Source organism: Rhineura floridana, chromosome 7, assembly GCF_030035675.1.
Source record: "Rhineura floridana isolate rRhiFlo1 chromosome 7, rRhiFlo1.hap2, whole genome shotgun sequence".
Lineage (NCBI taxonomy): Eukaryota > Metazoa > Chordata > Lepidosauria > Squamata > Rhineuridae > Rhineura > Rhineura floridana.
This window is the reverse complement of record NC_084486.1, coordinates 101,955,945-101,973,283: the sequence shown is the minus strand read 5'-3', so window position 1 is coordinate 101,973,283 and position 17,339 is coordinate 101,955,945. Positions and strand designations below refer to the sequence as shown.

The window sequence follows — 17,339 nt, the reverse complement described above, 5'->3', positions numbered from 1 at the left end:
TGCTGGAGGACAAGACTGTGTGTGCTAAATGGCCTGACCTGTGCTTCCTAAGCTAGTCTTGCTGTCCCCAGGTGCAGTGGAAGCACTATCCCATTGCCATCATTGAAGTAAGCTTCAGCTGTCAGTATATATTGGGGGAAGGAGATGCAATGGGAGAAACTGGGGAATGCCATGTTGTCCTAAAAAGGGCAGAAAAGGTCTTGGCGCAGTCCTGATCATCTAGGTATGTTTTATTATTCAAGGCTGCAGTCCTCTATCCAGTAGTGGCCAGTGGAGGAGTGCAGGTGGGGCTCAGTTGCTCTCCTGGCTTCCCAACACCACGGGTCACTACCGCAGATCAAAAGGGGGGAAAGGTGAGGTGCGGGGAGCTCAGCATGTGATGAGGCAGCAGGAGCATCAGATTGCATCTGCCCCTCTCCCTCTTGGTCTGTGGCAGCGCCTTGTGGTGTTGGGAAGCCGGAAGAGCAACAGAGCCCCACCCACACTGCCCTACCAGCTGCTATATCCCCTTACCTGGGAATGTCCCATTAACTCTATGCGATTTACTTCCAAGTAGACGTGCATAAGATTGTGCTGCAAGTCATGTTAAATCAGTATCATATAGGAAAAAATGAAGAGAAATCAAAGTTGCCATCAGAAAGCCAATATTTTCCATCATGCAGCACATAACGGTGTTTTCTAAGATATTACTGGTCCCATGCACATTATGTGTATGCTTCACAGACTTTTAATGTCACCCAATATAGATATTATATAAACATTACCAAATACTAAGATTACCGCAGCCTAAACATAATAGAAAACAGAGCTCAAGTTACGGAGCTCCAAATATAAGACTTTTTCAGTTGGGCCCAGTAAAAATGACCATTATCATTTGGTTATGTTGCCTTGGTTTGTTTGTTTGATTGGTGTTTGGTAAATAGCCCTAAATAGATCTTATTTTTACAATGGACACACCTTTTTAAAAGAGTGGAGGAAGATAATGAGTTTCCATTAAAAGATTTTAAACTTTTTTCAAAAGCAATGTCAAAAGGATTTGAAATAAAATTGTGTACACAACTCACTACTCAAAGAACATTCAGATTTCTCAGATGAGTGCTAAGCACTGATCTCAGTCCTATTTGCTTGAGGAAACCATAAATAAGTACAAGAGGATAAATCAAGCTGTGCTTATTGCAATGTCTGTACCTTGATAATGACCTGGTATTTCTAAATAGGGATGGATGAATCTGTCACTGTTGGGTTCTTTCACTTCCTCATTTTTTCCAATCTTAAGTTCGGTTCTCCACATTTCTACATCAGTTTGCAATTTAAAAAAAGTCCTCACCAAAAGAAATCTGTATCGTCGTGCCCATTTTGCCTGATACCCATTTTAATCCACATTTCCTAATACAAACATTTTTACAAGCAATTTTCCCTCATGTAATGCATATATTTTTTCACTAACATATGCATTTTTGTGCATACTTTCCATAATTTTGTACCACCAAATTTTGAAGGATAGCTGTGTTTTGGTTCACGGATTGTATCAGGAAGTGTGAATTAGGCAGGTTCGCAGTAAAAATGTGAACTAAATTGAATTTCTAAAGACCCCAGATCCTGTTGGGGCAGCAGTGTTGGGTAAGCAAGAGGGCCAGTGTCCAGGTTCAGCATGCTTGGGCACTACCTAGAGCCTCCCTCAACCTGCTCCAGAATGGTGGTGAGAAGGTAGACTGTGGTTGGAAGCTGGATCTGGCTGATCCTTATTGCCTCTACCCCCCTCCCCCGTAAGCCAAATTTGACAGGTGGGTGAGGCATCACCATGTCAGGTGATGTGGTGCTTTGAAGCCCTGACGATCAGCCTAGCAGGTGCTTGCAAAGAGCCTTGTGCTGTGCTTTGAAGCACCAATAATCCGCTGACTGTCAGTGCCTCAGAAGCCAAGTGTGCAGTGCTTTTGGCCCAGCCCAGCTGCCTCTTTATCTCCTCATATATGATGTCGGGTGATTGGCAGGTGGACAAATGGGCAAAATGGCCTGGTGGACCTAATGAGGCCCTCTGGCAGGAGCTTTCCTGCTCCTGAGGTACACTTGCCGGGGTAGTGCAGCCCATAAAGGGTGTCTGTCCCAAACAGCCATCCAAGACTTGGACCTGGCACTGATAAGCAGGGAAGCTGAACAAGAGACACAGCAGCTAAAGGAAGTGAGGCAAAGTCAGTTGGAAAAAGGATTCTAAAGAAAGAAGGGGGCAAGACAAAAGGTAAGGCCAGAGCAAACCTTCCCAGAGATCTAGGAAACTGCGTTATTACCAGGTTCGACTTTTGGCCATCTGTTCCAGTATTGTCTGCTCCAGGGACAAGCACCATAGCTCCCGCCACATGGTGTGGACTCCTCTTCCGCCTCCTATCGTTCTTCACCATTGGCTATGCTGCTTGGGTTGGTGTAGTCTACAACATATGGAGGGCACCGCATTGGCTACCCCAGTCTGTTCGGACTGGCAGTGGCTCTCCTGGGTCTCAGGCACATAATAGGTCTTTCACATCTAAGCTTACTAAATGGAGATTTCAGAGGACTGAACCTGGGACCTTCTGTTTGCAAAGCAGGTGTCCTAGGGAGAAGAGAGGCTGACAGAAATGAAGTGGATAAGCAAGGAAGCTTGGCAGAAGCTTGGCAGAACTGTGAGCCAGAGAATGAATGGGGCTTCCAGGTCCAAACATGAGCTCCATGCATAGCTTCTCCTGTCATTTTAATTTGGTGACTGACAACCATGAAAGAGGCTGAGAGTTCTGGATATTGATTTGAACTAACCAGCAGGCAACTAGTTTATGTCATCACAAGAACAGGCACTCCTGTTTACACATTCTGGGTTTGGCTGGTCTTCCATTGTCCTGCTTTTTGAAGGAAAAAACCTGGTGCTCTGTTGCCAGTGTTTGTACAGGAGCCCTGTGCAGGTCCTCTTGAAGCAAATGGAGACTGCATTGTATTTGGTATAGTGTTTGCCCTATTTGAATTTTCTGGGGAAGTACATACAGTATTAATGAAAGCACAACACACAGACACAGCACTCCACTTGTATGAGTGTGCATTCATGCCTCCAAAAGATGACAAATTGGTTTACTGGAAATCATAGATTATGAGAGAATGCTGGGTTGACAAGTCCCTTGTCTCCTGTCTTTCCAAAGCCATGCTAAATCACGTAAAATATAGATTGGTAAAAAGGAACTATAAAAATTATTTTCCCAAGGTCAGTTGGCTTTTGTAAAGATTGAAAATGCTGAACGAGGGCTCCCCCTACTGGTAGAGAAACGTCTTGTATCTTGTCAACTGAATCAGCTGTAGTGAGTGATCGCAGTGCTTGTGATGAATGGAGTTCTTTCCTGTTGGTAAACTGGGCATTAGGCAGGCACAACCTATTTCCAGCCACATCTTGGCTTAACACCTGTGCAGTTTCCATTGACTTTAGTGAATCTAGTTTCAGTTAGCATCAGCTGAATTTACTCTATATAGTATTTAATTTGTTGACCATGGCTACCCTTTCTGCTTTGTATCAACAAATTATCCATACACACAGAATCTGAACTATAGAAGAGTTTACTATTCAATAGCTCATGTGCAGTATTTTTCTCACTGTGTTTTTTTAAACCCACTCTTTGTATCAGATATCAGCCTCTTTGTATCAGATATGAATGTTGCTATGCATGAATGTTAGCAAATGGAGATTTTCCTGCCCTTTTCTCGGTCTTACTGTAACTATTCTCCTTATTTCCCCTCTTCTCAGGGTGAAGCTATGCCATACCACCAACTCACCTCCCACAGCCCTCTCTCCCTATTTTCCTCTCTATTTCTCTGGGAACTCTCATGGATAACTATTTCATTGGTTTTTGTTACACTTTTTCAATAAAAAACTCATTTTCTGGAAAAGTTCTGACACCTCCATTGATCCCTGATGAGACTTTATGAGGGCATTCTTTATCTGATTTGCCCATGCTTAGCTCCTGTGTATTTTGAACAGCATGCTATGGAACCGTAAAATGACATTGGGCTGGCCTCTGGTGGAAAGCAACTAGAGTCACATTGGAAAGAGTTTCCCCCTGGTACCATTGGGGCTAAATTCATCTTTGTTTATTCCCTAAACACAGAGAAAAGTATGTAGATGTGTTTAGAGACACATGTCCTGAACAAGTGTGGTAATAACACCTTGTTCATTCCTATAAGACAAATGTACTAAACTGAGAATATCTTCATATATGTCCCTTCATTCAGATTTATTTCAGAGGGTAGATGGAAGTGAAGTATTTTTTTAAAGGTAAGCAAAACTATTGCTAAGGATGTTTAACGTCTTTTGTCATTACACAAATCTAGATGTGATGCCAGAGATGCGTAATGTATCTGTCTACATCTGGCTCTACAATGCATCGTGCTCTCCTGTTGACTAAAACCATCTGTGAGAAGGAGACAATTTAGGGCTCATCCAGACGACTGTATAATGTGTGACATGATCGCTTTGTGTATTCATTATTTTTCGGTCGTCCATATGTCATTGCCTGCTTTTGCGCATTTTCGTGCGGTTAAATCCGCTTTGGCATTACCGCAAAAAATGCAACTTGCTTTTTTAAATCGGGAATCATCCGCTGCAACATTAGGGGCTCGGATGCAATACCGTGGACTTTAGAGCAGGAGGCGTTCCATGGGTGGTCATTGGGCGTTTCCCCATACCCCTGCCACATCCCCAGCCAATCACGTATTTCCACTTTTGCGCATGTGCGCGAATGTCTGGGGAAAGCCCGGGAAAACAGAACCAATCAGAGCAATGGTGTGGTGTTGGGGAGGCGTTGGCAATTTCTACTGCGCAGATGCAAAAAAACGCATTTGCGCAGAAGCTCAACAGCCATTAATCTTTAGCGAACTCACAGTGGCTCTTCCCTTATGCTGCCGCCGCCGCCTACCTACAGAGGGAGAGGCAGGCAGAGAGAGAGAGAGAGAGAGAATGGGGAGGAGCTGTTCTGGAGAAATAAGTGGAATTGCCAGCCGTGTGTATCTCCAGAAACATTAATATGCATAAACACAGAAAAGCATACAGTTGGTTTTGCGTAATATCGCACATACAACCAAAAAACCCACAGGAATTATTGGCATATAAGTGGTTTGCTAGATGGCCACCTGCAACCATCTAAGGAGGCTCTGGAAGGAGAGCGGAGGAAGGGGTCGCTGGTGGTGAGGGCCAGCTGGGGAGAGAGCGGGCAGTGGTGCCAAGCCACCCCCACGCGGGGGGAGACACCAGGGAGGCTCCCAGGCAACTCCTTTCCTCTCAGGAGCCTCTCTCCCACTGGCTACTTGAAGCTATGTTCGCCAGCCTGAGGGAGAGCTGAGCGGAGAGGGAAGGGGGCTGCCGAATCAACTGTGGGGTGCTCTAATGGCTCAGCTTTCAGCCCAGCTGATCGGCGGCTTGGCGAAGGGGGGGGAACAGCTGCCTAATGTGGAGCAGCTGGAGCAGAGAGAGGGAGAGCAAAGGAAGGAAGCAGGCGGTTGCAGTGCAAGCCTGGCTGTTGGGGAGGAGGGGGAGGGGGAGATGGGGGGTAGTGAGGGCTGTCGGAGGGATGCCCCATCCCCCGCAAAGCCCCTGGAGCCCTTGGCCCTCTCCTCGGGAGAGCTGGAGATCGTTTTTGCAGCCCCTTCACTCCAGCCGCTCCTATGGCGAAGTCATGGGCTAGAGCACCCTGGAAGCCCAAGGGTGGATCAGAGAGAAGCCAGCCAGAGTGGAGAAAAGGGGAGGAGAGCTCAGGCAGCCCGGCAGCAGCTGGCAGGGGGTGCTGCCAGGCAAGGTGCCAAGCAAAAGGGGCATTAGGTGATGGAGAAGGAAGGGATGCCAGGCACCCAGGCGCCCATTCCCCCTCTCCAGAGTGCATTCAGCATCCTTTGGCTAGGAATCCCTGGCTCCAGACCAGGATTTCATTTTTGCCTGCAGCCTTCTGCTCTGTCTGCTGATTGAGACTTGCCAGCCCTGTCTATCTCCAAAATGTTTACTATGCATAAAGGCAAAAACACATACATTCATTTTTGCATTATATCTCAAATACAAGCACACAAAATACAGGAATTATTGGCATATAAGCACCACCACCCACGCTGCTCCAGAGTGGCCAGCGGCAAGGAACTCCATTACACCCACAGGAAATTCAAACTTTTGCGCTGTTACGGTCAAGCGCATGCGCAATATTATGCTTTGTTGCAAAGGGGAGAGGAGCATACGTCATTTTTGCGGACCAATTGGCTGATAGGGAGGAGTGTTATGGGTGGAGCTGGGAAAGAGCGAGAAGAAGTACGGATCCTCCCACTGCATGTGCTGGCGCAAAAACAGCATTTTTTTTAATTGGGAAAGAGCGAACAAACAGGCAAAGTGAGGACTGTCAGGTGACGAACTGGATATGGAAAACGTGGATTATCCCGCTCCATTTGGATGAGCCCTTAGATTGGGACTGTGACGCTGAGGAAGGCTGTTTACCTTTGCCCAACACCAGTTCCCCATTGCAAATCCTCTTTCCCCATGCCAGCTGCTATTAGCCATAGAGATGGAAAACATATAGGAAGCTATTTTCTTCTTACTAAAGAACCTCATTGCTACCACATATTTTAATGTAATGGTGAATTGTGCAACTTGTGCTTCACTACTGTACAACTCATAAGAACATAAAAAGCCCTGCTGGATCAGATCAAGGGCCCATCTAGTCCAGCAATCTGTTCTCACAGTGGCCCATCAGATGCCTATGGGAAGTCTACAAGCAGGACATGAGTGCAATAATACAGTTTCACTCATGATTCCTAGCAACTGGTATTAAGAACATAAGAACATAAGAAGAGCCTGCTGGATCAGGCCAGTGGCCTATCTAGTCCAGCATCCTGTTCTCACAGTGGCCAACCAGGTGCCTGGGGGAAGCCCGCAAGCAGGACCCGAGTGCAAGAACACTCTCCCCTCCTGAGGCTTCCGGCAACTGGTTTTCAGAAGCATGCTGCCTCTGACTAGGGTGGCACAGCACAGCCATCATGGCTAGTAGCCATTGATAGCCCTGTCCTCCATGAATTTGTCTAATCTTCTTTTAAAGCCGTCCAAGCTGGTGGCCATTACCGCATCTTGTGGGAGCAAATTCCATAGTTTCACTATGCACTGAGTAAAGAAGTACTTCCTTTTGTCTGTCCTGAATCTTCCAACATTCAGCTTCTTTGAATGTCCACGAGTTCTAGTATTATGAGAGAGGGAGAAGAACTTTTCTCTATCCACTTTCTCAATGCCATGCATAATTTTATACACTTCTATCATGTCTCCTCTGACCCGCCTTTTCTCTAAACTAAAAAGCCCCAAATGCTGCAACCTTTCCTCGTAAGGGAGTCGCTCCATCCCCTTGATCATTCTGGTTGCCCTCTTCTGAACCTTTTCCAACTCTAGAATATCCTTTTTGAGATGAGGCGACCAGAACTGTACACAGTATTCCAAATGCGGCCGCACCATAGATTTATACAACGGCATTATGATATCGGCTGTTTTATTTTCAATACCTTTCCTAATTATCGCTAGCATGGAATTTGCCTTTTTCACAGCTGCTGCACACTGGGTCGACATTTTCATCGTGCTGTCCACTACAACCCCGAGGTCTCTCTCCTGGTCGGTCACCGCCAGTTCAGACCCCATGAGCGTATATGTGAAATTAAGATTTTTTGCTCCAATATGCATAATTTTACACTTGTTTATATTGAATTGCATTTGCCATTTTTCTGCCCATTCACTCAGTTTGGAGAGGTCTTTTTGGAGCTCTTCGCAATCCCTTTTTGTTTTAACAACCCTGAACAATTTAGTGTCATCAGCAAACTTGGCCACTTCATTGCTCACTCCTAATTCTAGGTCATTAATGAACAAGTTGAAAAGTACAGGTCCCAATACCGATCCTTGAGGGACTCCACTTTCTACAGCCCTCCATTGGGAGAACTGTCCGTTGATTCCTACTCTCTGCTTTCTGCTTCTTAACCAATTTCTTATCCACAAGAGGACCTCTCCTCTTATTCCATGACTGCTAAGCTTCCTCAGAAGCCTTTGGTGAGGTACCTTGTCAAACGCTTTTTGAAAGTCTAAGTACACTATGTCCACTGGATCACCTCTATCTATATGCTTGTTGACACTCTCAAAGAATTCTAATAGGTTACTGAGACAGGACTTTCCCTTGCAGAAGCCATGCTGGCTCTGCTTCAGCAAGGCTTGTTCTTCTATGTGCTTAGTTAATCTAGCTTTAATCATACTTTCTACCAGTTTTCCAGGGACAGAAGTTAAGCTTACTGGCCTGTAATTTCCGGGATCCCCTCTGGATCCCTTTTTGAAGATTGGCGTTACATTTGCCACTTTCCAGTCCTCAGGCACGGAGGAGGACCCAAGGGACAAGTTACATATTTTAGTTAGCAGATCAGCAATTTCACATTTGAGTTCTTTGAGAACTCTCGGGTGGATGCCATCCGGGCCCGGTGATTTGTCAGTTTTTATATTGTCCATTAAGCTTAGAACTTCCTCTCTCGTTACCACTATTTGTCTCAGTTCCTCAGAATCCCTTCCTGCAAATGTTAGTTCAGGTTCAGGGATCTGCCCTATATCTTCCACTGTGAAGACAGATGCAAAGAATTCATTTAGCTTCTCTGCAATCTCCTTATCGTTCTTTAGTACACCTTTGACTCCCTTATCATCCAAGGGTCCAATCGTCTCCCTAGATGGTCTCCTGCTTTGAATGTATTTATAGAATTTTTTGTTGTTGGTTTTTATGTTCTTAGCAATGTGCTCCTCAAATTCTTTTTTAGCATCCCTTATTGTCTTCTTGCATTTCTTTTGCCAGAGTTTGTGTTCTTTTTTATTTTCTTCATTTGGACAAGACTTCCATTTTTTGAAGGAAGACTTTTTGCCTCTAAGAGACATACTGCTTCTCATACTGAAGGTAATAAAACCATCATGACTGGTAGGTAGCCATTGAAAGCCTTATCCTGTATGAATTTGTCTAACCCCCCTATCTAAGCTGGCCATCATGATACGTTGTGGTAGCAAATTCCATAGTTTAAATATGTGGTGTGTGGTGAAGTACTTCCTTTTGGCTGTCTTGATCTCACACCATTCAGCTTCTTGGATGGCCCTGGGTGGGGAAATTCTTATTCACTTCCTCCACACCATGCATAATCTCATATTTCTCTGTCATGACAAAATCCAATCCATAAACCTAGTGCAGAAGGGTTATAGCTCAGTGGCAGAGTATCTGCCGTGTATGCAGAAGATCTCAAGTTCAATCCCTGGTGTCTCCACGTAGGGCTGGAAGAGACTCCTGCCTGAAACCCTGAAAAGCTGCTGCCAGTCAGTGTAAACAATACTGAGCTCTATGAATCAATGGTCTGACTCAGTATAAGGCAGCTTCCTATGTTTCTATTAATGAACTCAGCCTCAAATAGGGATCTCTATTGTTTATGCACACAGTCAGTAGTAACTATTGGAGCTACAATGTGGGTCTCTGGACTGTCACACAAGTAATCACAAGCTCCCTGTTATATGTTTCCCAGTTAGTTTGCAGAGAAAGCTCACATTATCTGACACTTGAATCTGGACGAACTTTTAGGAATCAGAAGCTCAATCAAACCTCATTTCCATGGGACATTAATTGTCCATAATGAAGACAGTGTGCTATGGTGCATGAAAGCATCCAATTAAAAGCCAGACCTAACACCTAATTTGACTGGTGAAAGCCAGATGGGACAAAATGGGTTCCATATTGACTGGTGATGAATGCACTTCAGGTGGGCAAAATGGACTGCCTCAAGTTTGTTCTGTTAGGATCTGCTAAATATATTTACAGAGAGAGATTGGTTCTGGTTTTCCATAAAAACATCACCCAGTGCCAAGTTATCTGTGTTTTTCCTTTAGTTTCTTATGGGCAGGTGGGGTGGGGAAGCCCTATGGACTGGGTTTTGTCATGCAACTTGCAAGAACACTGAATTATTGCTCTTCATTTATTAACTTTGTTATTTCATAACATGATGCCACCTTAAAGAAATAATGTCCTATATGCCCAGTTGCCTTCTGTTGGAAGAAACTGCATTAGAGATAGCTCCTCCATTCAATATTGAGTTTTGTTTCGTAAAGGAAATTGACCTGATTTGGAGCTACCTGATGAAATTGAAAACTACCATCACACTGATAAAGGTCGTGCATTTTCCTAGACCTGTGTGACATGGGATGGAGATAAACTTCTTTGTGTACAGAAAGGACAAAAAGAAGGCCATGGCTGGACCCAGTGGATTGAAGGAGATGAAAGGCACTTGGTAAGGGCATGCAATGTTTTAAATATATATCTTCTCTCTCCAACCCTCTCCCCGCTTCCTTTATTTGTTTGTGTGGCTAAATAAAATAATCCACAGTTTGTTTGAACATTACATTGGCTAACTCTGGAGTAATTAAGCACTGGCATTGTGTTTGATTTACTTCTAAGTCAAAAATCTTTTACATGTCCCTTTCATAAACAGCAGGGTTCTAAATTCAAGAAATCTTTATATGAACTGTTCTAATTCCCTAGCATATTGATTTGATCTGTTTACACAGGAGAAAGCATGTAATAGAAGTGTCCTTGACTCACTCTGTGATATTAACAGTGTGGGTATGGGCAAGATTTTTGCATCCCAAAACATAGGTCATAAGTGTGGGGAGAGGAGCTTTTTCTTATTCTTCGTTTTAAAGCTAGAATTATTTATAACTTGGGAAATGAAAGAGAGCAATTCAGTTTTGAAAGTGTCATTTTCTTTCTAACTGTTATTTCTGACTTTCTGAGATAGTAACACCTAATAAAGTTTATTGCTGCTCCTTTTTCAAGTAGTTGTTTATAGCACTGCTGAAAGTCCTACAAACCCATCCCTGAGAACTTCCTGCTTACTAAATGCATTTCACTATTTGTTTAGGATGCTGACTTGGTAAACATTCAAGTGAGTTCCTTGATACTGAAGTTCTGGATAGATGGAAATTTCAAGTCTGTTTTTCCATCAAAGCCAACAGGATGAAGGGTTGTAATGATAGTATGGGTTGGATCTTGGAGACATAGCCTTGAATCCCACTTCTCAACTTCTTTGTCATGTGTAAAATGGGATGACTATTTCCATACCAACACTTCTAGGAATATTTAATTGGAAGTAGGCCCTATAGCTTTCAATGGAATTTACATACAGGAGAAGCCCTCTACAGGCATTGCAATTAGGGCAATGTAAACATATGAGAGAGGGACAGTGGGGAGAAGCATGCCATCTCCACCTCCTCTGTTGCTTTTTCAGTCACTTGTCAGTCATGAAAGGCAACTGTCTGTTATCCATGACTCCACCCCCTCATTTCAGAGAGCTAAAATACACAAGGAGGTCCACAGATACAAAAGTCTCCACACTTCAGACAGTTGCCTGACAGAGAAGGCAGAGCTAGTGCCCTTATTACTGCTGCCCACATATATTTACATAGGGCTTAAGTGAAATTAAGATCAGATCCTTAGGGCCAAACTTAGCACTAATAATAATTTATTATAATTATCAGGCCAATGGCAGCTTCCCAGGATGAACGGCAGCTGGGAGATACCATTTTTACCAGAAATACAGTGCAGGGAGGGAAGAGTTAACTACTCTTCTGCTTGTGCTGTGGTCCCAGTCCTGACTGAGCCCCTCTGAAGCTGTTATTTTATAATAAAAAGAAGGTACATTACAATTTTAATACATAAACGTGATGTCTAGTGTAACCTTTAGAATATTATAAAAATGTTTTTTCTTTTTGTATTGTTTTGGTTTTGAAAATTTGAATAAAAATTAATTGAAGAGGGAAAAAAAGAATATTATAAAAATGTATGATAGTAACAGTAATAATAATGTTGCACATAATTATTACATTAAGAAAAACATGATAGTGTTCTCTTTCTGCTAATTTTCTGCAGTATTCACATCTGAAAAAATTACATTATTTGTTTTGCTTAAAGCATTGCCAGTCCTGCAGTCATTATTATTACACAGAGCTAACGAACTGATTTTGTCCTGTGTCTGCAAAACAGAGTTATTACAGATGGGGTTCCTAAATAAAGAAGGAGGGAATAGTTTCAGTCTTCCCAGTTGTTTGTAAGATGGTGCTGCACTCAGTTAGGGAGGCCCACTTTACATTGGCTACAGCAGACAATTTTCCACTCCCAGGGGTGCCTCAGCATGAGACCCTAGTAAAGAATCAGTAATTAGAGGTATTCAGGGTATATATGCAGTTAGTAGACAAAAGGAGGGTGTGTGGGAGTGGTGTCTCTGGTAAATATGATTTACCAGCAAGCCACTTGGAGTGCAATCCAACTCACCTTTCTGCTGGGCTGGGGTGAGTTGGATGCTGCGGATCCCCATCTGTGCTGGCAAGCTCCCAGCTGTGCAGGGCTCTGCCAAAAGCAGCCCTCCACTGCAGCTGAGCTGTGGCACTGCCAGAAGCCTGCCGGCTGTGCCGAGGGTCCGCCAGGGACAGCACGCCCGGGGGATGGAAGGCCAGAAGAAGCCACTGGAAGCCCCCAAAGGCACAAGGCAGCTGGGGAGCACTTACTCTCCGGGAGGCCTGTTCGTGGGAGCCAGTGCTTCCCAGCTGCCTTGTGCATGCGGCTCCTGATGGAGCTGGTGTTCAGCTGGGCCAGTGGCTCCCAAGTGGTAGGATCCCACGGAGCTTTCCACTAGCTCCTTATCCTCTGGCTCCCCTTCCACCGGCTCCCCAGCATTTGGGTTGCTCTGCCTGTGGGATAGGTTTGGATCTGTCAGCCTCCAAACCTTACAGTACTCTTCATGAAGGCTTCTAAGAAAAACTACAGTGCAATCCTATGTATGTGTCAGAAGTAAATCCCTTTGAGTGGGATTTACTCCCAGGTAAGTGGGTCTAGGATTGCAACATTAATTACTGACAAAATCCCCAGGAGATTCATATCCACTTTGGACCAATCATACGCATCAGTTGTATTCATATCAGAGATATGATGAATATTTCTGAACTCTTGTCAGAACTCCACTATTTGCATTATTACTTCTCTTATCTGCTTCTTTCTCTGCCCCCCCTGAAAAATACCACTGTCCTCTTATTTATATATTTGAATATCTAATATTCACAAGCTTGTATCTTTGAGAGTCTTTTGATATGTAGTTCTTTCAGTTGCCATGAAAATTATTCTGTGATGCTTCAGTAATAATTTTATGGTCCTTTTGAACTTCAGACAATATTCAAAATGTTAATAAATTAATCCTTTTATAACATCTATGTGATCTGCCATAAGCTTTAGGCGCTTATTCACCATTATTTACAGGCAGCTTATTTTCCAAGTCAGCATTTTCAAGTTAATTAACACACAAATCTTATGTTAACTCCCATACCATTGTAGGTCTTGTTTCTCCACTGTTGCCCAGCCTGGTCAATCCTGAGTTTCTTCTGAACCGTGTTTCCCTTTTCTCTGTAATAGATGGCCCCCTGTTGTAAGATCACACATCCTTGGTGCATTTATTCCTTTGTCAAATTCACTGACACAAAAATGAACAGAATGTGTTCCAGTATTTTTTCATTTGTTGAACCACTTCCATTATATCTGGCCCACTTTCTGGTGCTTTTTGAAATCTAAGGTGCATCTTTCTTCCCTGTTCTGGTTCCATTCAGATTACTTACCCCCTTTAGGTCACTCACCCCAGGAATGGATTTTCCTCAACTAGATGAATCTATTCTGTGAAGTGGTATCAAAAGCTTTTCTTTAGACTGAGCAAATTATGTCCATAGCATCCAGGTCATTTATTTCTTTAAAATATGGTTAACTTTGTCCAAAAGAAAGAAGTTTGATCTTTTCCGAAAAATCAAAGACATTCCTTCCCCTCCCCTCTCTGTTTTTGGTGCAAATATCTTCCTACCTATTAACTGCTTAGTCTAAAGGTCTGTTTTTTTAAACAACCCCATAACGTTTCTTTTAGTCTAAAGGGCTTTGGAAACTTCAGCTGGTGCCGAATATGACCACCAGATAGTTAACAGCGATTGTATCATACTGTGCTGGTCTTTGCACGTCTACACTGGGTTCCAATTTTATTCCCAGCCCCAATACAAAGTGCTGATTTAATTGCTTTTTAAGATCTTTTAAAAGTTGTTTTTTAAAGATGCTTTTAAGATGTTTTGTTTTAATATGTTTAAAATCTTTTGTTTTTAAGATGTTTTAAAATGCTTTTAATGTTTTTGTTTGCCACCCTGGGCTCCTTCTGGGAAGAAGACCAGGATATAAATAACAACAACAACAACAACCTATACATTCTTACACAGCCTCGGATCCCAGTAACTGACAGAATGCCTCTTCCCAATAAGATCCTACCCATACCATATGATCATGCACAGAGGCCCTCCTTCAAGTTTCCCCTTCACCTGAGGTGCGAAAGGTAGCAATGAGAGACGGGAGAAAAGATGGACCACATCAATAAAAAAGGATAGAATGGAGCATCTTATTGTTTGGATAAGGAATTCCCTGGTTCATATTGAGAAGCCATTTTAAAAATGTCCTCAGATAAGCCTCTGTTTTGGGGGAGGGCACATACTAGTTACAACTATACAAGCTTGACTATGTATACTTCTTGATTTTGAGGCAGATTTCATTATTTCTGTCCGAGGAACAAAGTATTTGAAGAAGCAGTATTTAAGTATTGACCTTTCTTTTTCAGGAAATAAGAGTTTGTGGTGTCAAATGTAAGCAAGTATTCCAGAAGGCACAGTGATGGGCCTAACTGCAGAGACCAAGAGGGCTGAATTGAGTGGATGGACCTGCTGCCAAACCTGGAGTTGCTGTTAGTGCACAAATATCTTGTTATCCCTCAGTGCCTAGAAAAGAGGCCATGGTCAACATCTACCCATGTTTAAAAAAAGAGATAATTGAGTCTGAATAAACATCATCATCATATAGTTCAGATTAAAGCTGATGAAACCTGAACTGTGTACTAATGTTTTTGGGGGTTGGTTGGTATATAAATACGCAGATTAAAAAAATAAGTTTGTTAAATTTGATATATAGTTTGAACACTCAATATAAGTATATTATACAAGATGATTTTGCTTGAATAGTGGTTGATAACTCTTGTTCCTTTTGCTGATCGTGTGGGCCAGAATGTCTACTCTGTTGGCTTCTTGAGACCCAATGCAACTGGCAGTTTTAAGTGAGTGGGTTTTTTTCTCACAAGTAAAGGGAAGCAAGCTCTGGCTGAGGGACGTGGCCAGGCTAAGCACATAACTCTGGTCAAAATGGTAATAAATTGCTTACAAAAAGTGTTATAAACAAATTTGTATCCATGAAGACAAAGCCATGAGGTTAACTATAGTTTGGAATTAGGAAAATAGAGAGGGGTGGGGTTTACATATCCCCTGATCTGGGTTCCACTTATCTGATCAAATTTGGAACCCCCTCAGCAGTTTTAAAGTAACCAAACAACTACTACTACAATAGGAGGTTCAATTGCAGATTACCCCCATAAAATACAAATAATCTAAATAAGGAAGTAGTCTGCCAGGCCTCCTTGGGAAAAATATTCCATAGTACTTATCCAAAAGGCCCTAGTCCAAGCATGATGAGTTTTTACATCCCAAATAGAGAACTCAGAGCAAGTATTTTTCTGTAGATCTTAAAGAGAAAATACCTTCATTGGAGAGAAAAGATTCCTCGGATACATTGGCATGAAGTTGGCCCTGGTATTTTTCACTTGAATTGGAGTATAAATAAGCTGTGTAATGGTGGATGAAGTTATTTTTCATTTCAAGCATGGGTGAAAACATATAATTCTTCAGACACTTGGGCTACAATTCCCATCATCCCTGACCACTGGCCATGCTGACTGGGGCTAATAAGAGTTGATATCCAACAACATCTGGAGGACCACAGGTTCCCTGCTCCTTCTGATTTAAAGCATCATAAAATCATGAAAAAACTGAGGAGACAAATGAAGCATCTCAAGCTATATATAGGATGTATATAGGTTATTGAGGCATATTAAAAATGTTTTTGTTATAAACCAAGTAAGAATCCCAAGAGAGTGCAAAGCTTAGTAGATAATTATATCCATTTAAAAATTAAACATATGTAATTCATATGCTAATTCGTTGTCACTGTGTTAATGTACTGAACCCAATTAGTAATCTGTATACCAGTGCTAGAACATTAGAGGCACTCAACCCTAATTTCAACAAGAGAAGAGAGCACTCAGGCCCTGAAAGTCCAAGCTGATAGACAGACATTTACTTTACAGTAATTCCAGAGAGTACAGTATTCCAAAGAAAGAGCTGAAGCCAAAAGAAACATTGTAATTGACCTCAACAGGGCCAGAATTTCAGATATAGATCATGAGTGACATTGACATACCCCCCCACTGATGTCAACAAGAATCTAACAGTTGACATGGTCATTAAATTGCCTCTTTAAGGATTCCTTGTACAAGAAACACCATGTTCTTCTAAAAGCTGTTTTCAGACACCCAAGAGAGATTGCAGTCAGGTGTCAGTGTGTGTATTTTTGCCCAAATGTTTTTTTTAAATCTGTCTTTCTTTAAATGCCGTTCTTCCTTACTGCTGCCACTAGTTCAGTCTGTTAAAGGAAGGGTATAGAATAGTTTGCCAAGAGATTTTTATTTCTTGTTTAATTTAACAATACATACCTAACTCTTGTATTTAAATTCTTGCCACACAGGATTGACTATATAATGACACAAAGTGAGGTGGCCACCTCAGGCAGCAGATACTGGGGGATGGGGTGTCATGGAATGCCTGATCCCACACACACACAATTGGCAGCATGGCCAGAGCAACAGGAGACTCCTAAACAGTGGGTGAAATATTACATTACTCCATTCCAGTTGTGGTATTCTCTACTATTTCTTTAATACCAGAGGAAACCCTTTAAAAAAAGAAATTGGAGAAGTATTAGTATCATTCCAAGTGAGTGGTTTGTAAGACACTGTTGTGTGGTTTAGCCTACCTCCTTTGAAGTAAAGAGGGTGAATTATTTTATTTTTACTTATTTATTTATTACATTTATAAGACAAGACATGAAGCATGGGCACCTGGGAAGGGCTGGCTTCCATCAGTGCACTTGTTGATTTGTTTTTAAAATAAATCCTTCCTCTTAAGTTATTTCCATACTGTTTTCTTTAAAAGTAAAGAGGCTTTACTTTTTTTAAAAAAAATAACAATAAACAGTTGTCTGGTGGATAGTAGGCAGCCTTACTTACAGGAAAGGGTAGCTAGGATACCACAGAGTCTTGGGACATGGGGACACCAGGGAGGGTTGCACAATGTGGGCCATCTGAGG

The 17,339-nt window shown here is 42.5% G+C and overlaps 1 protein-coding gene across 1 annotated transcript in view; it reads left to right on the top strand.

The window, feature by feature from the left end:
• The window catches only part of RBP1 (retinol binding protein 1), a 57,349-nt gene extending 42,552 nt beyond the window's left edge, over positions 1-14,797 (top strand). Inside the window, 2 exon segments of the mRNA XM_061636758.1 lie at positions 10,210-10,311; positions 14,710-14,797. Of these exon segments, the coding sequence (XP_061492742.1) occupies positions 10,210-10,311; positions 14,710-14,763 (156 nt within the window). The 3' untranslated portion in view covers positions 14,764-14,797.
• The last annotated feature ends 2,542 nt before the right edge of the window (positions 14,798-17,339 follow it).